This window comes from Electrophorus electricus, chromosome 1 (assembly GCF_041902795.1).
Source record: "Electrophorus electricus isolate QZ-2024a chromosome 1, ASM4190279v1, whole genome shotgun sequence".
Lineage (NCBI taxonomy): Eukaryota > Metazoa > Chordata > Actinopteri > Gymnotiformes > Gymnotidae > Electrophorus > Electrophorus electricus.
In genome coordinates, this window is record NC_137497.1 from 37,137,006 (window position 1) to 37,161,005 (window position 24,000).

A 24,000-nucleotide genomic window follows, 5' to 3' on the forward strand; every position below is an offset into this window, starting at 1 on the left:
TTTGCAGACCATTTACATGCACAAAAAGGTACATAACACACAAAAGAAAGAGAAAAATGGGGAAAAAACACAATAGGCCCCCTTTAAGAAACATTTAAAGCAAGCTGGCTCCACACAGTGACTGATGGAGTAGTAGGTGGATCACTGTTAAGCTGAACAAATGTACCTACCAGTCACACATGCAGCATAAATGATCATAGAACCTAAAGAGGAGTGGGCTCTCTGATAAATAATATCACTCACAGATGAGAAACCGGTCCTGAAAAAACAATGGTTTATTTGTATAATATACTGCAGTCATTTGTAAAGTGGGGGGTCTTGGGAGATCAATGTGTGTGATTGGCTGATGTCTCCTTGGTAGACGTGTTGGCAGTGGGGGACCCGAACCAGCAGACGATCCTGGCTGTGTCCATAGCAGGAGGTGTCGTCTTCCTCATCCTCCTGGTGGCTTGTTTCGTGATCAGCGGCAGGTAAGAGGCTGAAGGCATCCGTGTTGGACACGGTGCTATTCCTTCTCTAGCTTCTCCTCACTCAACACTCTCTCAGGGTTTAAGGAAAACATGGTGCAATGTTTTACCCCAGTTAACGTGCAGTTTCCAAGATTGGGCAAATATTTGAAACATCTACTGCCACCTCTTTACTTTGCTGTCTGTAAACTTGTTACAAACTACAAGAGTCCTTTTAAATAACTTCATTAGTCTAAACAAAGTGGTGAACTGCAGAATTGTAAAGTAGTGAAGCTTATGACAAACATGACCAATGTTTCTTTAGCAGAATTAGGAATTTGCAAACATTTACATTTATCTTACATCCAAAGCGACTTACAATTATGACTGAATACATTTTGAGCAATTGATGGTTAAGGGTCTTGCTCAGGGGCCCAACAGAGGCAACTTGGCAGTGGTGGGGCTTGAACTGGCAACCTTCTGATTACTAGTTGAGTACCACAGCCACTAATATAATGGAATGTAAGTGTCAATGAAGGTGCTTGTGTGGATGTGTGTATGCATATTTATGTGGATGTGTATATGTGCATGTGTGTGTGGATGTGGATGTGCATATGCAGATGTCTTACAAGCTTATTTTTGTGTGCATCTTCTTTTTTCTTTTGCCATGACACTCACTTATGAAAGACTAGAAAAAAATTCTGAAAGTAAAAAAAAAAAAAAAAAGCTTGTACCTTTTCACTCTTTGTCCCTGTATGTTCATGAAGATATGAAAAGACCAGCCAAAAAATCGGAAGGGCCCATGATTGCAGTTAGTAACCTGTGGAGATGAAAGCAAACGCTTGAGGATCTGACTAAAAGATGGAGAGAGAGATGATGAATGGATGGATGGAGGCAAGCAACGTGTTGCTACCGGGCTGACAGCGATGAAGGCCATTAGAGAGAAATGACTGAGCAAGATGGAGAAGAGAAGCAAATGAGAGAGAGAGAGAGAAAGAGAAAGAGAGAGGGAGGAACAAAGGACCATCGCAGGTTAGGTAGCGTATGGGGCAATCGGCTTTTGATGTACTTTCGGTCGATCAAAGAGCAATGTGGCATTTTACTTTACTGTTGTTCTTCCCCATCTTTATCAAAGGCCTCTGAGTGGCTGTGATTTCGCTCCATGATGCTAGCCTGCTCTGGCTGAATTCTTCATCTTCCCAAATCTATGTAGGCCCACAGGATGGACGTTGTCCCGGTCACCGGTGGCAAAGCTCAAGTATTTACACAGAGGCTTGTCCGTTGTTGATGTATGTGTGTGTAGGGAAAGACCCTCTAGGAAGCAGTAAACACACAGCTTTGATTCACGTTGATGTGGAACAGCAGGGGCTGCTGTGATCCTAACATGCCGTGGCAGGCAGTGGAGCGAGACCCGGGCCAGGCCGGCGCGATGGAAGAACCCAACCCAACACTTCAATCACACGCACTACCTAGCCACCAGATTATAGGGTTCCATCTCGCCCTAACTGCTATTTGATATGTAGGCTCTGGAATGCCGTCAGCTGTTTCCAACCTCTTGTGGGAGAGAGAGAGAGAGACCTTCAGTTACAAAGCATCAGGATTGTCAGTTTTAGGTCAATGAATCCACATTTCTTTTTTTTTGTTTTCATTACGGGAAAAGTTCGATTTTGGTGGACATTTTGAACACAGGATGTTGGGTTTTAGATTCAGCTTTGGTTGGGCAGGGTGTCAATTACAACTCCAGAGCAACCTGCAAGATATAAAATATCATCTTTTCTGATGTGCAAACACAGGCCTGAGTTGCATACCTGCATTTTTCCATTGGGTCCGATGACAGTGAGTCTGCTTTAGAGGTCTGTTGTCCTTTCATTTTACCTTTTGGTCTTACAGAAGGATGAATGAGTCTGTAGGTATGGTTGGTTTTGGCATGGAGCAGAGCTCTGAGAAATGGAAATTTATGACAGCATTCTCTCACCACTAATGTAAGGCAGGAAAATCCCCCTTGATTGGCTACCGATAGCACTTCCAGATGGCGCATCATCCTGCACTGCTCCGCTACTTCGCGCTTTCCTTGGGAAAACAATTAGAGAATGATAGTCACCCTCCACCGAAACAGGCATTTGATCGGTTGCCTCCACAGAATGTTCCGGCATGCTTGCTAAATGTGGCCATGTTGCGTGCAGGTGCTTTCTAATTGAAACATGCAGCCACATTATTTGTGAGTGACATCGTTTGCTGTGTCCTGAAAACAGGAGAGTCAATGAATTTAGGCTCCTAATGAAATAATTTCCACATCTTTTTCATAAACACTGTAGATTATGTCATTATTGCATGCAACTGTCAACATTTAACAACTTTAACAACTTTAACAAGTTGTGAAATTTTTATTTGTTTAATGTTGATTGGTATCTCATAACTCTGCATGTGTTCTGATACTTGTTTTCATGCAGGTTTTTAAGACACTTCCCCTTTGAATTGAAATCTCTATTTTCCATTTTCCAATTAATAGTGAATTATACTTTAATAATGACAATTCTATACTGGGGATGGGTAGAGTGGTCAGGAGTGTGTTTTGGGTTTCAAACACCATTGTACTTTTTACAAACTACACCATGCCCATGTTGTTGGGGATATATGTGCTTCACACTGTGCTATTGCACAGGTCTTGTCTAAGGAAGTGATGAAATTCTTCCAGCTTCTCCAAGCAGTGAATTGTTCCTTAGTGGTGCACAGGAAATTGCATGCTACGTTATGGAGGACACTGATGACATCACAGCCTGGGGCTGTTCTGCTGCAATGTAGGCGACCAAATAAGTCACTTGCTTTTAGAAGTAAAGGTTGCAGCATGTCAAGCCATTACGGGACGGCTACATGTGGGCACCCATCAACCCAGACGTGAAACGGTATCAGTTTTTAAAAAAAACAAAAAAAACGAGCATCCGGGTCAGCGTAGGCCGATTCCACATCTTTCACTGCCGCTGCCTTCATGGTGGAGAACTCTCAGCATAATGTAATCGTGAATGGAGGGCCGGGAGGTATAATAGCGCTAAGTGCCATCAGTGTGTACATTCTGGGACGGAACGGAGGGTGTTGAATGAGCTTGGTGATTGTGCACCGTGTGTTAGAGCAGTGCGGATATAGTGCGCATATAGAGCAGCTTACTGGGACCTTGACACTTGATGTAGAGCAGGTATTACCTGTAATTTCCTCAGGGGTTAGTGACTGTACAACACTCCTCACTCACACTATGTAATCACTTCATATGTGTGTGCGGTAATAGAGGAATATTTCAGTACAGACACCCATACACCAATCGCACACAAAAAAAGGCTAAAGAGAGGACTGCTGCACTCCCAGAGGACATAAACATACTAAAAGGCAGATGTTGGGTGAACATTATGGCAGTCTGTACTTTTCCAAACGCATTCATCTGGCCATTCCATCTATGCTGGTGCTCTTTGTTGGAGCTTAAACCAGCTACCCTTTAATCTTGTTTCTCTCTCTCTCTCTCTCTCTCTCTCTCTCTCTCTCTCTCTCTCTCTCTCTCTCTCTCTCTCTCATTGCCTCCCTAACTGTACTGCACCAAAAAGCCGTGACATGAATTGAATTTTCATTCATGCATCTACTCACTCCAACTCGGAAGGATCCGGAGGCGTCTGCGGAAGCTTCTCCAGCAGGGCGCTGGGACTGAAGCGCTCATGCTGTGTGATCCCCGCTAGGGCAGGCCGCACCCGCCACGCCCTCTGTGTTTCTTTAGCATTTCAATTAGCGTAATGAACGCTGCCCAGAGCTGGCCTCAGTGTTCTTGAACACCTCTCTGAGGAACTGCGGATTTATGGGAGTGTGGATTCACTCCGAAGACATCATCATTTCCTCCTTTCATTATGAGCCAGGCTGACGGAAATCAATTCCCTATTGCTCAAAGGGGATAAAGGTTTAAAGGCACATCTCCGGGGGCTGGGCTCACTTCCTCTGAGAGAGAGTCTGCAGGGATACTTTTCTCCAAACACTTTTATTTAATGTATTTTAAATTATACATTAACATATTTCATGAATAAAATTTATGTATTTTTTTATCTGTATCGTATATAGGCCATTTTTATAGCTTATCTTTACACACAAATCCTTAGTGTGACAATGTCACAGGCCAACACCAGACAGTCCACATCTGTTGATGATCACATCTGTCTCTTTATGGCCTTTGATATGCATGTATTGCATCTACACCTATGAGACCATTTTCATGCATAATACATCCTATTATTGATACACTGTTTCACTTAATTAGCATCAAATAGCTTTAATCTCTGCTGGCCATGATTAATTTCAGCTGCAAATAAATCATTAGTACAACTAACATTTTATTAATGTTGTTTTTTTGATGTTCACACACAATTTTCAACACTGTTCTGGTTGTGTTTACCTTGGTTTAAACGAGCTCTCACAAAGATGGGTTTTGTCTTTGTTCCAAGCATTAAATGACTTCAAACATTTTTTTCATTACTTGTCATTCTGTGTAGGAAAAGCTGTATCTCTCTTTGACCAGCAAACGCCATAACCCCAGCCAGCTGTATGAGCTGGGAACTAATTGCTCCTGTTTTCATGCATTCACCACACATACAAGTCCAGCAAGATCAGCAAATCTAGCAAGTCCAGCATACTTGCTGCACACTAATGGTGTCCCACCTCCCTGCTCTGAGCCACGCTGTGCCATTGGCTCCAGGGAAAGAGGCGTTTTGGCTCAGGGAGCTGATTAGACCCCTCAGCCCAACTGTGTATTAGAGTGCTGAGACCTTTAATGGATGGCTGTGTAGGGTCACTTGTAGATATTGCTTCCCATATGGAGCGGAGAGATAAGATCACTCCTTTTGCTGTAGTTTTGGTATAGACGCGATTCTTCTGAAGGACAAAAAACCATGAGCTGTGCGTTCTCTTTCTCGTTCTGTTTCTGGCTTTGTCTTTTTTCTCTCTCTTTGTTTCTCTTGTCTTTCTCTCTCTCGCTCTCCCTCACTCTGTGGTGGACCCAAGCTGTTGAACATCACACATTCACGCAGAGGAAGAATAACTGAAACCCTGTGTCAGCACGTGCATGCCCCTTCTCCTGCCGTGATTGTTACCTGCAGATAGAGGACTTCACACAGAGAGAGACGTGCAGAGGCAAAGACAAAAAGGAAAGCCGAACAAGAGAAACTCGGTCAAAGACAAAAGGCCACTCAGCGGTCTGCTTGGCATGATGTCTATATCTCCTCACAAAGGGGATTTACAAAATAGATGGTGAAGAGGAAATATGTTAACCGCAAACCAAACGTTCATTGTCTGATATTTTCACGTCAATAGCAGCACATTTTTCAGTGAACACTCAGTTCAGCATCTGAGTGAATGGGGAGGAGCAAGCGTATTTACGTAGCCCCACCCCCCACCCCCCTGCTAAGTGGAACCTCTTGGGCCCCCCTCTGTCACAGGGAAGTGTTTCATCAGCGCACAAGCCTGGGGTACAGCAGGTGCAGGGGGAGGGTTTGTGTTTGGCACCCCAGGGGGTGGGAGGGCAGGTCGGAGAGCGAGTGGTTTGGTAGGAGTGCCGATTTATCCTCCCTGATTACCACATGCTTCAATCAAACACATCCCCCCCCCTCCCCTGACTGTGTGCAAAGCCTGCAGCTCTGTGCAAGCATGTTTGCTAATAGAGCTTTTCACATGGGACGGATACTAGTGTGTGTGTGTGTGTGTGTGTGTGTGTGTGTGTGTGTGTGTGTGTGTGTATGATGAGCACAGATGCACACTAGGCCTTAGGCATGCAAGGAGGGGTAGGATAGGGGATGCTAAACAGGTGGGGTCTCTCTGGAGATCCTGTGACACACCCCTCCCTTCATTAAAACCATTGAAGGGGAAACCACACACATGGACCTCCAGACCCCTGGCAGACGGGTCCATGTTCCTTCCAAACGAGCCCCACACCCCTAGTCCCCAGCTGTGCTGGGATGAGCAACAGGCCAGATCAGAGGCAGATGATTAGAAGATTTGCCCAGATCAGCAGGCTCCTCATTATGTAATAGTTCCCCAGGCTGGGTGAGAGGCCTGCCCCAGCCTGGGGCTCTAAAGTTAGGCCAGCACCACGTAGTCTCTGGAGCTCTGGAGCTCAGCCCAAAACACTTACCGATCAGCTGTGTCAACACAGCAACACAGGGCGAGTCAATACCCAGACTAAACATAATTAAATGTCACCGCACAGACCGCACAGTCATGCTGACAGACTGCAGGTCCTTGGCTATAACCAGAGATTCTAATTATAGTGTCAGGATTGGCTACAGGGGCTAGCGCATGTCAGGAAGTCATCTGAGTCCGAGGCTGTGCAGCAAATGCCACACGGCGCAGAAGGCAGAGGGAACGGCTAGCCTCCGCCCAAACGCCTCTCTGTGATCAGCTGTGGTATGCTGGGCGGCGTGCGCGTTAGCATTCGCCGGTGTGTTTCGGCTGCGCTAAACCGGGATCCTGTGGGAGTCCTAGGCTCCACTGAACGCGCGGCTGCTCTCGCCCGCGTGGGGTCCCCCTCCGCTGACCATCCCTCTGACCATCTCAGACTGCTCCTGTCTCACCACATTATTGTTTTACTCACACAGGCTCCATAATCGCTCTTCTGCCAGGGAGATCTGTTAAAGGAAAGAAGGGGGGAGAGAGTCATGGCCTCCGTCGTGGGGAGGATTAGACCAATAATGAACATAGTCGTCAGTTTTAAGCCCTTACTCCCTTATGAATTTCCATAGTCAGGGTCAAATGCGTTATTTCATTCATGACCTTTTGTGTATGAGAGGGACCACAGGGTCAGAGGGAGGGGGCCTTTCCATGCAGTCTTTTTTCAGTGACTGTATTTTTTTGAATGAAAGGAGGACATAACACAAATAATGACTGTGAATTCTCAGTAGACCTGATAGTATAATTTTACAATATCACAGCATATTGCTCAATAAAAATACCAATGGAATCATTACTATGACGATGAATTAATATATGTGGGAGTCAAATGAGACAGCTGGTCTAGAATCAGCCTACCATGAAACCATTATATAAGACAGCACTGCAGCCATTATGAGTACTGAAATCATGCATCAACATTAAAAGCTTGATGCAGAAGTGTCGCTCTTTTTTGTTTGTTTGGATATTTTTCTTTGTATGGGTGATCCATGCTGTGACTTCTTGCTTCAGGCACTGCGGTTACATCAAAGCCAAACAGGAGCCCGAGGAGGAGAAACTACAGTTCCAGCATGGGCGAGGTGAGATGGTGTCACATTGCCGCCTTCTCAAGCCGACTGTGGCGTTCCAGTAACGGAGGCCTTAGCCAGGCGCTGGGAGCCACAGATCATGGCCCTTCTCATCTTGGTGTCTCTGGACCTGCTATGAGTGCGTCCAACGTAGAGTCGAAATCCCAGTGAAGTTGCTTGCGCCCGTTAGAAAAGCCGTTGGGTAATTGCTGCTTGGCCCTTCTCTTCAGGGAGAGAGAGCATGTTGCTCTTGCAAGCGGTAGTGTTTGTCAGGGAGTGAAGGCTCCGTGAGCTGCCTCCCCCCCGCAGCTCCCCACGTTGTGTCTGCTGATAAACGATGGCGCTGAACACTTCGCTTGCCTAATGTGTGTTTTCTCTAATGACACATTTCCTGCCTGCCAAAGACAATGCTTAATGAGGTTGCGAACATGGCGGACGCCCGTCCGTTAGGGAGAACAGACGTGTCCCTAACGGACAGCCACTGCCGCCGGCGAGCGTGCCGCGATTAACCTCCCTCCTGCTGCCTCTGCTCCCGTGCCACAGTCCAGCTACCTGGAAGTAGGACGTACATCCACCCGCACACGTACGAGGATCCGAACCAGGCCGTGCGGGACTTCGCTAAGGAGATCGACGTCTCCAGCATTCGCATCGAGAGGGTGATTGGCGCCGGTGAGTACAGGACCACTGGGGTTTGGAGTTGGGTTTCATTTGGTTGGGGGGGGGGGGGGGGGGGGGGCTCATTGGGGTTGGTTTGGGTTGGGTTGAGGGGGATGGGGGTTGGGGTTGGGTTGGGTTTGGGGGGAGGCTGGGAAATGGCACTGAGCCCTGGTTCTTCCCAGGTGAGTTTGGTGAAGTGTGCAGCGGACGCCTGCGACTGCCCAGCAGAAGGGAGATCCACGTGGCCATTAAGAGTCTGAAGGCGGGCTACTCTGAGCAGCAGAGGCGGGACTTCCTGAGTGAGGCTAGCATCATGGGCCAGTTCGACCATCCCAACATCATCCGTCTGGAGGGTGTCGTGACCAGATGTGAGTGACAGCTTGCACATGCGCACGGAGCACATAAATTCACACATACACACACACGCATGCACGCATACACCCAAGATGTTTTGCTTGAAATCTGATGAATTGTAGCACAGATGTAAAATGTGTAAAGTGCAAATATTTTTTTCTTCCTTCTCTGCTATCCTTGACCTTGCCTTATCTTGAGCAATAAACAGCATGCGCAAAATGAATATTTCATTAGTATGAATATGTATTATGTGAGCCTTGCTATATGGGTAATAAACTGGCCTACTTAAACAGAATACAAATGATGTACAATGGGCTTTAGACTATCCTTATCATAGCTGATTATCACTGTAGGTGACCAGTGAATGTCAAAGATGAAAATGTCAAAGATGTCACTCTGATGATTTTCTAAAGGCGAGCACATAAAAAGCTACAGTGAGTCTCTAGTCAAAGAGACACAGAGGAGAAATTTTTAACCAATGTCTCTCAAGCACATTGTTTCCTCTCCCGTTTTACATTACAATGGGACAGATTAGGAATTTAGCACTAATGAACAGCACACCAAGGGACCCAAAATTGGTGCCTATTACTCAGTTGGGATAATGGCAGTGATAATGATGGGTGCTATCACAATGTGAACCTTGCTCTTGCATTTTTCAGCTTACTGAGGTTTTGCGATGTTAGATGCTTCAAGGCCTCCCATGGAGTGTTCTACAAGAGATGTATTGTGCATCACATTCGGAGGACACTATTCAGCTTTTATTCTCTCTGTCTACTGCTGAACGGTGCAACTGTCTTTTTTTAAGGCTATCCATATTCATGGCCCTTCCATAAATATTGATAGCACAAACAAGTAATTGGACGTAGGATTTTTGTAGAGAATGAATATTCAAAGTCATGTATATTAACAAAGCATTAAGCCATCCAGTGTTCTCCGTCAGTTCCTCTGACTAATGTGACTAATGCAAATTGTGGCCTTTTAGTTCACATTTGTCCAAACACTTTATATTAATGTTGCACTGCAAATCAGTTTTTTTCTCTCATCACCAGAGAAAGAGTAACCTTTTCACCACTCTAAATGACTCACTGCTACTCTGAACATCATAGTGTACTGGCGCATTTATTCCTTCGGTAATGCGGATTAGCAGCCTTCATTAACAGCAACCTTTGCCATCAACATATATTAAAGGTGTCACTGGGAATGCATGTAAGCCCGAGGCTGACAGGACTGGCCCTTTGTTACTTAACACCCAGCATACCTGTTATCACCCATGGCAGCCTTAGCCAATCCCCATCGAGGACCAGGCTGCACATGCACGTGCGCAGCTGCAGGGTTTAAAGTGTGTCCTTGTCTGCCTGCATGTTGATTGGGTGCGATATGACAGATAGAATCATGCGCCGAGTGTCAGTGTAATTTCACAGGTCACGGAGCAGCCCGATGGCACCGGGGCAGGGGGGTGATGGGGGGGACCGGGAGGTCAGCGACCCCGGCACGGCATGTTATGCAACCAGCTGCCAATCCCAACGCCTCTGCTGGCCAGGGGAGCGCCATTGCTCCTCTGACAGTCGGAGGAGCGTTTAAGGAGAAGGGGAAGTGTGAAGAAAGGCGAGGCTGGCCCATGTTTATGCTAGCTGACAGGCAGAGAAAGGAGGAGACAGAGAGCGGGAGCGTAATTGTGTTGGAATATGAAATGCGGCTGTCACATTACACAGGGCTTAAAGAGCCGCTGTATCATTATCGCCTTCGACAGAAAAATTAGACCATGATTGAGCTTATTGTAATGCAAATGGGGCAGCAGCTGAAAGAATGGAACCAGAATAGACCTATATCCCCCAGCCCTTCTTAACAGAAACACTGAGCTGTCATCATCTCCATTATAAATCCATTGTGCTCTTAAGCGTGAGATTAGTAGGATATCGCCAATCTGATCACATGCATCGGTGTCCGCTGAGTCTGATGGTTTTAAGGGTTTTTTGTTTGGAGGGGTTATGACCTTGAAGCAGCGATTGCTGTATGGACAAAGGAAGGGGGGCCGAAAAAACACGCTAGGTTTATTTTTCGCTCTAAACTTTACTTTAGGCTCCTGATCCAGACCAGAGAAGGCCCCGGATTAGTGGATTTCTATCAAAAATACCGGTAAGGATTGGTCTGTGTCCCAAAAGGCAGTACAAACAGATCCATAAAAATATCATCGAAATTCATGCTGCGTTCAGTAATGAGTTTATTTGATTATCAGTTTGCTAGTTTACCACTTGACAATGACAATTTCCTAATTGTCCTAATTTCCTAATTTCCTAATTTCCAAAATCCTAATTGACAATGATAATTTTCCTAATCAGGTGAATAGAATAGTGCACTATAAAAACACTATTTTAGAACAATTTTAAATCATGTTCAGACATTCTGCACTCCATTTGTTGCCTCTGTTACTTGCGTGCTGGTCTGACAAAGAGCCCGATGTCTAAAGCTCTGACTGAGAAAGACGCCATGTCCTTAGGGGCAGCAGATTTAGCCAGCTGCACAGTGGAACCCAGTCTGCTCATTGTTCTGTTTTAATCACGCTCCTTGTACCATTAGGTGAGACAGTGTAATTATATAGCACACTTAAAAGTACTGGCCACTTCACTGTACATCAATCATACGCCATAATAACCAGCAAGTATGGAAGAGCTATTTTCATAAGGAACCGATCACAGTCTTCTGCCACTCTTTAAGAAATTGTCTTTTGTAGGCATGAAATGTAAACATGCACTCTGTGTCTTCATCTGATCATGCTAAAAGAGGCATTAGGGAGCAGTGCATGTGTGTGTGTGTGTGTGTGTGTGTGTGTGTGTGTTCCTGCCACAGTCATCAACACAACTATGTTCCACTGGCTGCAAGGGTGACCAGAGTTGTGTAAGTAGGTAGAGGAGAGGAGGTGTGTATATGGACATGGGGCTGCCTTACCGCTGAGCAAATTTGTTCCACGCTGCTTTGTTAACACCAAATTAATTTTGATGGCTCTCTGACCACGCCATGCTTCCCATGCGATTTTCTGTCTAACAAGTATGACAAACCCACTATGATTTACTAACAGTGAAAGCTTGGAGACTCGTGCCAAGCCCAGTTCAGCTGAACATCACACACACTCACGTCCACACACACACATGCCAAGGCAAAAGGATTGAACTCTATAATGAGATAGATTGGGGGGGGTTTTCTTGGGTTAAATTGGTCTGTAGTTCTTTGTCCTCTGGCAGTGTAGGGGAACAATAACAATGTAATGCAGTTAATTCAGCTATGACTTTAACCTTAGCAATAACCATCTCTGAACACATTGGACACGAACTGTGTAAACATAGATGTGTGTCGCCTCTATGTAATTTCCTTTTGACCTTAAAATGCCCACCCTGTAATGAGAGAGCTGAGAGCAGGCAGTGAGACCAGGGCCAGCATGGAGGATAGAGGGAACAGCTCTGACGCTTATGGATGAGGTGACTCAGGGCTTAATTTTAGGTCCCGTGCTGATGTGTGATAATGGCAGGAGGTGTGTCTGGGGCTCAGGGGGCCACGTGCAGGGAAACTTTCCCATCAGCCCTCTACGATAAACAGGGTGGATTAGCCCTGCAGTCGGTCCTGTCGGAGTGTCTTAGCGCAGGTGGGGGCACAGGCTGGCGCTGTTCTGATTGACATGCTGTTATTGCAGCAGAATCAGGGGAGCGTTTTTAATCACTCGGTGACACGCAGGTGTGAACCTCTCTTTCCCCCTAACCCCACTCGGCCCCATATGTGGTGCTGGCAGCTGCCTGCGCAGAGCAGAAGTGAACACTTTTCCCATTTGGAGATTTTTGCACCCCCTTCTCTCCAACTCTCCTGCCCCCCCCCTCCCAACCCCTTCTCCCCCCTTTTTTCTCTCCACCCCCACCCCCCATACCCCATCACCCCCTTGTCTTTCCATAGGAACTCATTACCATTCACAGTATTTCTGGACAAAGATATTCTCCGAGGACGGCTCACTCTAATTATCTGCCTGACTGTTATTGAGAGCTTTGATTAGGGGCTGTCACTATGAGTAACAGGCAGCAGGTAGAAGGGAGAGGAATAGAGGCTGGGGGTTTGTGTCGTGGGGTTGGGGCAGGGCGCTGCTACACTATCTAGCCATTCTTCTTTGTCCACTTAGAAATAAATTAAATATAGAACATAAAGTGATAGTCTTTTTGGTCTCAATAGAACGCTTTTATCATGTTCTGCTATAGAAACCTGATTCCAAAAAAACTTTGTTTGTCCTCCATCTCTTTTCTCTGCCTCTCCTTTTCTCTCTCTCTCTCACTCGCTCTGTTTCTAACTTTGTCTTTCCTCGCTGTAGGTAAGCCTGTGATGATAATAACAGAGTACATGGAGAATGGTTCATTGGATTCATTCTTGAAGGTGAGTGCGGCTTGTTCTCTTCCGTAGCGAAAAACGGAGGTCAGTTCGGAATCAAAAAGGAAACTGCACAGAGTACGACAAGTGCGCCCAGCAGGCACCAGGCCAGGCTTCACCGCTGCTTTGATGCATTCTCCGCTCCCCTTTTCTCTGGGCTTATTCAGTGAGGGGTGTGAAACATGCAGGTGGAAATACAGTCAGTTATCAAGAAATAAAAGAGAAGAAATGACAAGATGCCCAGTTCTGGTGTGTAAGCATAGGCTATAAATACCACACATATTTTCCTGTTGCTCATAGAAAAAGCCGATGTAATTATACACTATAGTTCATTTCCTGCAATAAGCATGAAAAAAAAAAGTTTAATCAGAAAGCTTATGAATTAAGAATTACTTACCAGCAAAAAAAAAAAAAAAAGCATTGGATTATTCCGGGCAGCACATAGGCAAGATCAACAATAAGAAAATTAGGAAACAAAAGCACAGAGATGAGAAAATGAGGACGATAATGGGTTCTAGCCTCATTTACACCGACATCCCAATCAGGGATTTTGAGCTCAGTGCGGAGACAGGTCTCACAGTGAGTATTCTGAATGGCTGAAAGAGAAGGCAGGAAACACATTGTACTCTCAGAATTTACCAACAGATCTGTGAATGCACAAAAGCGCATTCTTTGGTATAAATGCGCATTTTAGAGCCTGAAATGAAAATTTCCATTAGCACCTTTTATAGATATTATATTTTAGTTCACAGCAGGATTTGGAAATGTGATTTAAAAAAATGTTTTGTCTTAAAAAATCAGTGGGTGTGTAACCTTATTATAATTTTTTTATTATTGAAAATAGCTTTACAATTCCCTATCTATGATTTAGATGATATGCCAATGACACAGTATCAACAGCAGCTATATATTTGTTAACCATTTTGCCTTGAAAAGCCTCCATGCTTCAGAATCTTTTGTGTACCACACACACCATATTATACATAGACATTCATCCCAGCTGTTATGTTAATGAGCACTTATCAATACCTTTTTAGGGGCTCTAAGTGGGGACCCTTAAGTAAGCCCTTGCTGTGTATTTGTATCGGCCCCCCGTGTAGAAGCATGACGGGCAGTTTACGGTGATCCAGCTGGTGGGAATGATGCGTGGCATCGCAGCCGGCATGCAGTACCTCTCCGAGATGAACTACGTGCACCGGGACCTGGCGGCCCGCAACATCCTGGTGAATGGGAACCTGGTGTGCAAAGTGTCAGACTTTGGGCTGTCCCGTGTGCTGGAGGACGACCCGGAAGCAGCATATACCACCAGGGTGAGAGACATGACCCTCCGCCTTCTCTCCTTGTCTCAGAGGCTCGACTCCCGTCAGGCCATGCAGCCATTGCTCCTCCCTCCTCTTTTCACGTCCGTGGGCTCTCCTGTCCGGACACTTTACATGCAAGTCTTTTTTTCTGGTGAAATCCCCTATTATCATATATATATATCCAGTACTGCTGCTGCCAAGGCAAGGCCTTATTTTAGAACACTAATTATCCTTTCACTCGCTGCCCCCCAGCATGAATGAAATGGAACAAAACGAAAGCAAAACGGAAAGGGGCCCTGATCCAGTTGTAGTGCAGGAATTAGGTCAGCACTGGTTGTTTGCTGAAAGTGTTCCAGGCTGTGGAGGTGATGGACAGCTATGCATGCATTCAGCAGGAAACCAGGAGAATACAGCCTATTCCGCAGAATCTTCACTGTGGTGTCCTACAAACTCTTTTTACTGACTGCACCTCGCTTCTCCTCCTACGTTTTGTGAGTGTGTGTGTGTGTGTGTGTGTGTGTGTGTGTTAGTGCTAGTGAGAAAGAGAGATGAGGGTAGTTTATTTTGCCAAAGCTCTTTCTCTTCAGAGATGTATTGTGTTGGTCCCCGGGGCTCTGTGGGGTAAATGGCTAGGACAGGCCATCAGTTGGCCAAACATGGTACCTTTGCATTGGGACATTGGCGCTGGGGATAACAGTAAGGAGGTGTGATTAGCACAGTAGCTACTAGCCAGGCAGCGGGGCTGTTCACGGAGGATCTTTTTCCCCATCTATCCATTACCTCAGGCCCTCGCAGTCCCATCACCAGCCTGCCTGCCTAGGCCAAGAAATATAGAGACAAAAGGAGCAGTAAATCATGGATTGAGAACGAGGAAAGAGACTCCCTGCAGGTTTTAGTAGTTGATCCGGAGCCACTCGCCCCTACTGAATACGTTTCTGTGACACCCTGGGTATGTTGGGAGGAAGGACACAGAAAACAGGAGTACAGAGTTTACTTTTAACTAGTTAAATGAGACCAGCTCAGCTTTTTCAGCTGTACCGTAAGCCATAGGATACTATTATGTGACTGGGACTCATGAGGCTTTTGCCTCCACTGCTCTGCTCAGCGGGGAAAAGAAAAGCTCTTTCTCGCATTCTTTCTCTGATGCACGATAGCGAAAACAAACAAACAAACAAACAAACAAACAAACAAACAAACAACCCCCTCTCCCAGCATGCACATATGTAGATTCACACAGCTGAAACTCACAGCCAATCAGCACATCTACTCATCTATCATGACTCTATCAGACACCCTCCTCTTCTCATGTTACAGGAATAGACTGGGTCTTACCCAGATGTAAGATTTTAGGTGTCCTATGCAACATTGCATAAACTAGTGCAGTTAACACTGGGCGACACTCTTAATACATGATTCTACCAAAGAATTCAGTTTTGGGAAGAGTGTCTTATTGTGAGTGGTGTTTTTTTGTTTGTTCATTTCTCACAGGGGGGCAAGATTCCCATTAGGTGGACAGCCCCCGAGGCCATCGCCTACAGGAAGTTCACCTCAGCCAGTGATGTGTGGAGTTATGGCATCGTCATGTGGGAGGTGATATCCTATGGCGAGCGCCCCTACTGGGAGATGTCCAATCAAGACGTGAGTATACTCGAAATTCAAATACGGACAGTTTAGTTAGTTCAGTGGAGGATGTGGTTATATTCCTCAGTCTACCATCTGCAGCAGCACAGATACAGTGTATATAATAAATCCTCCAGAGAAAACCTGAATACCCCAAACCCGATAGATTCTGCACTTAGCCTAGCCTAGCTTCCCCTCTGTTCTCTCTCTCTTCCCCATTTGTCTCTCTTTTGGTCTCTTTCTGTCTGTCTGTCTGTCTGCATGTGTGTTTCTCACACACAGCCGCTCACACTCATAAACATGCGTGCTCACAGCGCAGCGACTAGCCAGACCTCCCAAGGCTCTTGCTGCTCACTGTGATAGAAGCATCAGGAAATCTGAGAGCTGTGAGCTGTGCCAGGGACCATTATTGGCCTCTCTACAGATCTCCATCGGCCTGCAAGAGAAGAGTTCTGACCAAATGTTTTTAGCTCCTCCGCACCGCAGTTCACCCAAAGAGCACCCGTTTGCTACTAGTGAAAAAGTACAAATGCATCTGAAAGAGGTTTGGTAGACGTTTATTGGTTTCTGTTCATGGACCAACTTTCTGTTCATGGACCAGAGATTAGGAATTGAAATCCATCATAGTTATTTCTCAACTGAGTTTCCACATCAAAGGCTTTTTTCGTTATACATTTCCAACTTAGAAGACCCCTCCAATAAGCTGATGTGTAGTTAGAGTGGTAAACTAGTGCCTGTAAAGTCAGTGGGAGAGAGTCTCTGCTTGCCCATTAAAGCTGCCACTTTTATTGGGACTGGGCACAAGAATTTTGGAAGTCCTCCTCACGGCATCAAACAGAAACCCATCTGTTCCCTTCCTCTTACCATGGCAACAGCATCCGAGTTTCTGCGGCGCTCCGACCCTGCAGGCAGAGTTGGGCTAATTGCTAGCTTTGCATGTAACTGCTTCATATTCACTCTCATGCTCACAGCGGTGTCCTTGAATGCAAAGAAATGAGATAAGGCCCGGCTTATAGCAGCCTGCTCGGAAATTCAGCCTCTCTCTTAAACAGTCTTCAGTGGGAAAAAAGAAATGAATTCAGTCCCAGTTGCGCCTGCGAACGTCAAACTCAGATCAGTATTTATTTGATTCACAGCAAAGAGTTAGGCATGTGTGCTGGAGGCACTTGACCTAGATTGACTATCCCCCCCAGGTGATAAAGGCCATAGATGAGGGCTACAGGCTGCCGGCGCCTATGGACTGCCCCGTGGTGCTGCACCAGCTGATGCTGGACTGCTGGGAGAAGAGCCGGGGCGAAAGACCCAAGTTCAGCCAGATCGTCACCGCCCTGGACCGGTTGATCCGTAACCCCAGCAGCCTGAAGCAGCTGGCCAATGGCACGGTCTGGTGAGGCACCCTTGTCCAATAGGGAGATGGGTGGCCCATTCTCTCATTCTCTCTTTTATGGTAAAGTTCAGCCTCAGGTTGGTCAATCTGTGCATGATGGAGGAATCTGTATGTAACATGATGTTTCCTGTTAGGCTCAGGACTGCCTACCAGTTTGCCAGTCAAACGGGGTTTAGTAAATGGTTATGGAGATAATGATTTCCAAACGAGATTGTGCAGATGAGATAGTAAGGTGGTATAGATTGGAAACAGATGTCGGAACTGAGAAATTGATTTTTTTGGTATTTGCTCTCCCTGCCTGGTTCTCCTCTGGCTGGAGCAGGATTGGTGAGGGGGTTTGGAGGGGAGCTGATTGCGCTGTCTCTCAATTAGGAGGTAGATTAGGGCAGGTTTGTTTAGCCAGTGCTAACTACCATCAGAGTGCAGCACACCTGATTTTTCTCTCATACTGGTGAAAAGCACTGCCCGCCTTTCTGTTTTGAGAGGTCAGAAGTTCTGTGCATGTGTTGTATGTGTGTGCGTGTGTGTTTGTGTGTGTTTGTTTGTGTGTGTGTGTGTGTGTGTGTGTGTGTTTGGGACAGGGATTGCTTTGTAATCAGGTATCCTGGAAGACCTGGGAGGCCTGATGTCAGCTGTCCTGGCTTCAGGACAAGGCCTTTCATTGCTCTTCAACCACTGTACACAAAAACAGACACAGAGACACACACTCATGTGTACACACACACACAGACAAGCCTAAACTTCAGGAAGCTGTCTCCACACCCCCGTTCACGTGAAGCCTTTGTTGGATTCCTCTTGCAAACTCCACATGTGTCTGCAACATTTGACTCATTCCTGTAAAAACGGAAGCTGAAACAAATCCCTCTTTCCAAACCCACAAACCTAATACAAAAAAACCTCCATAAAAATAGCAGAAACACTACTCTAGTCACGTCATTTCCAGGTTCAGTTACTGTCTGTCTGAAATCTTACTCTAGAGGTGACAAATTATGCCTCCTTTTGTCCTTACTCTGAGTGCTTACAGAGCAGTGACCACATGAAAAAAGCCATAGTTAAAACACATCCTGTCTGTGTGAGATGATGAGGATGTTGCGAGTGAATGAATTTTCCCCTTTGTCCTCAGGGAGGATTCAGGCACCCCTGAGCCTGATGTCAGCACGGTGGAGGACTGGCTGGAATCCATTAAGATGGCTCAGTACAAAGATCACTTCTCCAGCGCTGGCTACGTCACCCTGGATTCTGTCCTCTACATCAGTGTCAGGTAAATCTCAATCATGACCTCTTCAAATGTGTTGGAGTCTGGGGTCTTTCCGTGCCAAAGCCTGGGAGTTTTGTAAAAGCCAGGAATTTTGTAAATATGGCCACAGTCGTGGTGTATATTATAGTTACTGAATATTGTCAGAGGCTCTGAGTGTTTCTAATGAATATAAAGTAAACCACAGGGGTTTGTAATTCCCAAGTCCAAGGCCTTGTGCTACCCACGCTAAAGTCTCTCTCACGCTGAGTTTTCATAACTCTTACTATCAAGAAATATTTTCATCCTGTTTGTTTTTCTTCCCCTCCTGTGTGTTGCCAGCGAGCTGGGGAAGATGGGCGTGACTTTGGTGGGCCATCAGAAGAAGATCCTCTCCAGCATTCAGAGCCTGCAGGCTCAGCAGGGCCCACACGTGCAGGTATAACCCCCGGAATCTGCCTCCAGCCCTGTACCCGCTCCTGGCTTTCCCGCTCCGAGCGCCGCGTCCAGCTGGCGTGGGAGCCTTCCAGACCCATGCGGACGTGTCCTACCACCAACCACCCCAGCCACCTATTCAGTCCTTTCAGTCCCCAAGGTCACAGCCAACCCCAGGAAAAACCCCGGCAGTCTGCCCGCCTCCAGGGGCTGGCTAGGATGCTCAAGTGCCCAGACCAGACTCGCACCGCACTGTGGAAATGACGTGGACAGAATTTTCTCTGTGTGCATGTTGGGGGGGGGGGGGGGGGGGGGAGAGCACAAGGAGACCACATGGTATACTCCTCCTTCATATAACAGTTAGAGAGTCAGAGTGAAAGATGACCATGTCTCATTTTCTGAAACCCCCCCCCCCCCCCTCTGTTAGTGCAGCTGAGGTCCATTGACTTGAGTCAATTGAGTTTCGGTGTAAGCGGCAATTGTGTAAGGACCACACCTGGGGGGTGGGGGGTGGGGGTGGATTGGGCAGTTTAAGAGCTCCTGCAGGGGCCTCAGTTACATGGTGACCTGTGAACTTGTATTTATGTTAGAATTTTAGTATTTATCAGCTGATGACAGTGTTTGCTCAGAGATACTATGAAGCGCTAATCACGCATACGTACATACAAGCTGGGAAAGGCCACTCTGTATGTCCACCCAGATGGACTGTTGCCATGTGCATTGGGCAGGCTGGCGAGTGTTTGGTTGCCAGGTGTGAGGCTGAGAATCCCCCTGTGGCACACACCTCCTCTCAGCAGAACGCTCCTGCTTCAAACGACCGGCCCCAGGCCAAGGACACTGGTGAAATAAGAAACAACCAGCTACTTAAACACCTCAAGGACAAGACCAGTGGCAGGATGGGACAGGAGAAATATAATAGGAGATCTTCCTTCACATCGGAGGTGATTTTACGTATCCTTGTTTTTCTACAAACTGATGTCAAGAGTCCTTTCTTTCATCAACTCTGATTCAGGCTCTGGTTTATGGAATATGCCGTCTTGTCAACTGATAGTGCTACATGCACAGTACTTCTGCCTCTGAAGCACAGAGGCATGTGTGGGTAATGTACAGGACTGGTTGGATGAAGTAAGGAACGCATTCCCCCACTGACTCTGGGGCCTTCTGGCACCTCATTATGTAAAATGTATATGTGTTTGAAACCTAGTATAGCAGTATGGGGGTTACTTTCAAAGCAGTTTCCTCTCCCAGTTCATCAATGCCATGGAATATGGGAGTTGTTCTTGGATAGAAACGATTACTGTGCGAAAGTATAGTTTTCCTAAGTGTAGACAGAGACCCATAAAAAGGTCTTGGGTAATCAAGGTGGACATTTCTGTTCAGCTCTTGAGCCACAGCAGGAGTTGTAGAAGTCACGTAACACTTTTTTTAAAGACCACAGGCATTTAAAAACTGGAGAGAGAGACAGAGTGATGTTTTCAGTCCTTTTTTGTGTCACAAAGTACCATGTACATACTTCTGTGTAGAGTTTATTAAACATAGATGTGTCTCTGGTACCGGCACTTCAAAGCAGACCCGTTCCCAGCTGTCAGACACCACCCACGTCAGAACAAAATTCAGTTACCACATGCAGAACCATCGACAGTTTACAGCTCAATGAAGGGGTGAAGAGCGGGAAAAGATTTACTATGGTGTAAATTGTACAGTGTTGTTCTGTGTGTGTTTGTACAGTCAGTTAGAAAGATTTTGTCAGTTGTATATTCAGACAAGGAGATCCCTCATTTTAACCTTGGACGTTAGCCTCGGACAGAAGAGAATTGTTAAGTAATGGAATGTACTGGCTGTATTAGCTTTATGACAAGTCTGGAAAGCTAATAATGTTCTCAGGACTTTTTGTTTTCTCATGCACATTTCTCCAGCAGACCATCTGGACCTAACAGACTCCTCACCCCCATTGTAGTGACCAGTTCTTTCCTCACCACAGCCTCTCTGCATTAACGCGTTCAGAAGCGTTTCCCTTTACACAACATTTTTTTTCCATTCTCACAAAGTACCCTGTGATTCAGTTTTGCTTCCAGTAATATTAACTCTAGTTAAGTTTGCTAAAGATAAATATAATAAGATGGCTTGATTGAAACCGGCAGGTCTCGAATTAATTTGAAGTTGAATGAATTCGTTCCCTTGGTTCCTTTATGACACCTTGGGGAAAGCATTAATTTAGTGCCAAGATGGTAATAATTAAATTGTAAGCATTATTATTTATTTATTCATTTCCTTAAGTGAGGCAGGAAAAGGCTGTTTGCTTCAGTAATGTGTTTTCAGGAGTATTTATTGAATAAAGAGTTGCCAACAAAATACCTGGCACATCTGTGCTGTTCCCTGCTAATATAATGTGAGCTTCCCTTAATTGTCAAATTACTGGAGCATATGTGCTGATTTACACTCATCATTTCTCAAGCGGAAATAGAAACACTGAATAATTCAATGGGGAAATGCAAAAAGCATTTCAAGGCTCAAAGCGTTAAGTGTTTCATAGATTCACAGTCACAAACTTAAGTTTCTTTAGTAAACTAACATGAGGGCAGAAAGCATCAAACAACTTCAGTATAATCTTCACTGGAACATTTACTGCAATAGGTCTTGTTTTAATCTTTCAACTGCTCTGTTATGAGTGTGAATATGGTAAGTCATACAGCATTCTGACAGCCACATATGGGCTTCCCCACCATTCCAGTTTGTTTATGAACTATCCTCTATGAAGTGTTGCCTCATTTGGCTGTGAGACTAATGTCCTTTTACAAGAGTTTTTAGTATCAATTTAGCTCACAAATTCATTGTTGACATACTTCTGGTGTGTAGTTACCCAAAGGAAAATAGTTTCTCATGAATGACGAATGTCATTATTAGGTTTGGCACAAGAATGCACCTATTGCAGTTTGTTGTAGCTGACCAATATGAACTGGTAAATATCTACATTGAATGTATCACTCATCAAGTCTGCTCGGTTTCTCAGCCTTGGACTGTGAAAAGGATTTATCTGACACACCACAGGACCTGTGACTGGTCTGTGTATCATGCACGAACACTGCTTCAGAATGAGTTTAACCCCAGCCCTCGGTTAGGATACCTCCATTGTTTCTGTGAGATCCACTTGCTTGGTTTTGTGATCATTTGCTTATTTGCCATATTTTTTATCAAAGGGATAGTTTTATCAGAAATGCTAATGTTACTAACGGGGAGATGAGAGTAAATAATGACAGAGGGAGCCTTGCCACTTGGTGGTGACTAGCTTCTGTTCACTGTTGGGCTCGTCAGCATGTTTGATTTCACTGTTTCTTTAAGCTCTTGTTGAATTGTTGAACATTGTGTCCAATAAATATGCTGATATTTTTAATTTACTGTTCTTGGATGTAATCATGTGGATTCATAGTTTCAATAATTTTACTGCTTTATAAAACGAATGAACTATATAGAGAATGCCTTATAAAAAAAAGTGAACATCTGTATAATTTCAAAATGTGTTAAACACATAGTTATTTAGCATTCAGTAAAATTTGCATTCCAAAGGAAGTACAGGATGAATACAAATTGGCTGCTACAAATTTTGCTGTTATTACAGACTCAACACCGAGGGGCACTCACCTACACAGAAACAGTGGAACCCCCCCCCCCCCCCCCCCCGCATTCACACTGCACGCATGCACACACACACGCACACACACATAGGGACACACAGACACACACACACACACACACACAGCCATTTCCTCCATTCCCTTGTTCCTCTTCCAGGAGATGTGAGATCCATACTAACAGCACCTAAACAGCACGGAGGTCTATTTACTATTCCCATCATGCTCGGGTGAGACGCGGGGCCACCATCTGGAGGTGCTGGGCCGAACGGCTGCAAGCCGATTCCCGACCCTCAAGCTCCTGAAGGGAGCCTCATAGCAGTCGCCTCATAAGTCCTCGATACAGCGGATCTCCATCACCGACCGCTGAAGAGGGCTGCTGAGCAAACCATGACCCATCCAGTGTGCCTTTGCATATCGGACTTCAATCCTGAGAGCCAGTCATTGAAGCTTACCCGCGGATGCGTGTTAGAGATGCACGTGTGTATGTGCGTGTGTGTTTGTGTGTATGCAGGTGTGTGCGTGCTTGCGTTGTGCGTGAGATTTCAAGCATGGCATAAGCTAATCAAAAGATTTATGAGGTCGGGGGAGAGGCAGCTTTTCAAGAGCCAGAGACGAATCAGAACCAGAAAAGTAATTAAGGATGCTCAGTATTCTTTCTGCTGAATGCAAACACTGTTATTCTTCTTCATGGCAGCAAAACAAAAACATGCCATCTTTCTCCTGCGGATTATTATCTCATTTTCCAAATATCTGGCTCCTGCTGACTTCCAATTAAACTAAATTTATTTTTTGCATTTTTTTTTTTCTTCAACGAGATGCTTTGAAAGGCTCAGTTATGGAACTTTTGCTCAATGGTGATTTTCCATAGCGGCACTGGGACACCACCACTCTTTGGTTCACTTAAAGTGCCGGTGCTAATTAAAATCAAAGTATCACTACAAAAACGAAACAACACTGAGAAGCAGGAGGTGATGAGGGTGAAATTCTGTGACAACAGCAACGACCTTTTTCTTTGCGCACTTGCCTGACTCAGAGGAAGTTATGAATGAGTACAGCGGCAGCATGCAGTGGCCATCGGTCCTGGGCATACCCTGGCATATCTTGGCACGCTCCGGCACGCCCGGCACAAGCAGTTCCATGCCGAGGCCGAGCCAGGCGTTATGAAACGACAAGGTTCCTGACTGGTGAAGTCAGGCGATCAAGGCGCAGTTGTAGGTTAAGTTGACACATCTGCTGAGTGCTTTCATGGGCTGAACCGTGCGCAGTGTGTACAATTA

General features: G+C 45.7%; 1 protein-coding gene across 2 annotated transcripts in view; it reads left to right on the top strand.

Moving 5' to 3' along the window:
- Positions 1 to 22,473, top strand: part of ek1 (eph-like kinase 1) — a 58,369-nt gene extending 35,896 nt beyond the window's left edge. The window contains exons 8-17 of one of the 2 annotated variants that reach the window (XM_035526318.2): positions 362 to 470; positions 7,647 to 7,714; positions 8,246 to 8,371; positions 8,542 to 8,727; positions 13,059 to 13,120; positions 14,215 to 14,424; positions 15,904 to 16,053; positions 17,229 to 17,422; positions 18,546 to 18,683; positions 18,999 to 22,473. In XM_035526318.2, coding sequence (XP_035382211.2) covers positions 362 to 470; positions 7,647 to 7,714; positions 8,246 to 8,371; positions 8,542 to 8,727; positions 13,059 to 13,120; positions 14,215 to 14,424; positions 15,904 to 16,053; positions 17,229 to 17,422; positions 18,546 to 18,683; positions 18,999 to 19,101 — 1,346 coding nt within the window. In that variant the 3' untranslated portion in view covers positions 19,102 to 22,473. The remainder of the gene's footprint in view (positions 1 to 361; positions 471 to 7,646; positions 7,715 to 8,245; positions 8,372 to 8,541; positions 8,728 to 13,058; positions 13,121 to 14,214; positions 14,425 to 15,903; positions 16,054 to 17,228; positions 17,423 to 18,545; positions 18,684 to 18,998) is intronic. The other variant, XR_014124720.1, reaches the window with a different exon arrangement.
- Positions 22,474 to 24,000: the final 1,527 nt, after the last annotated feature.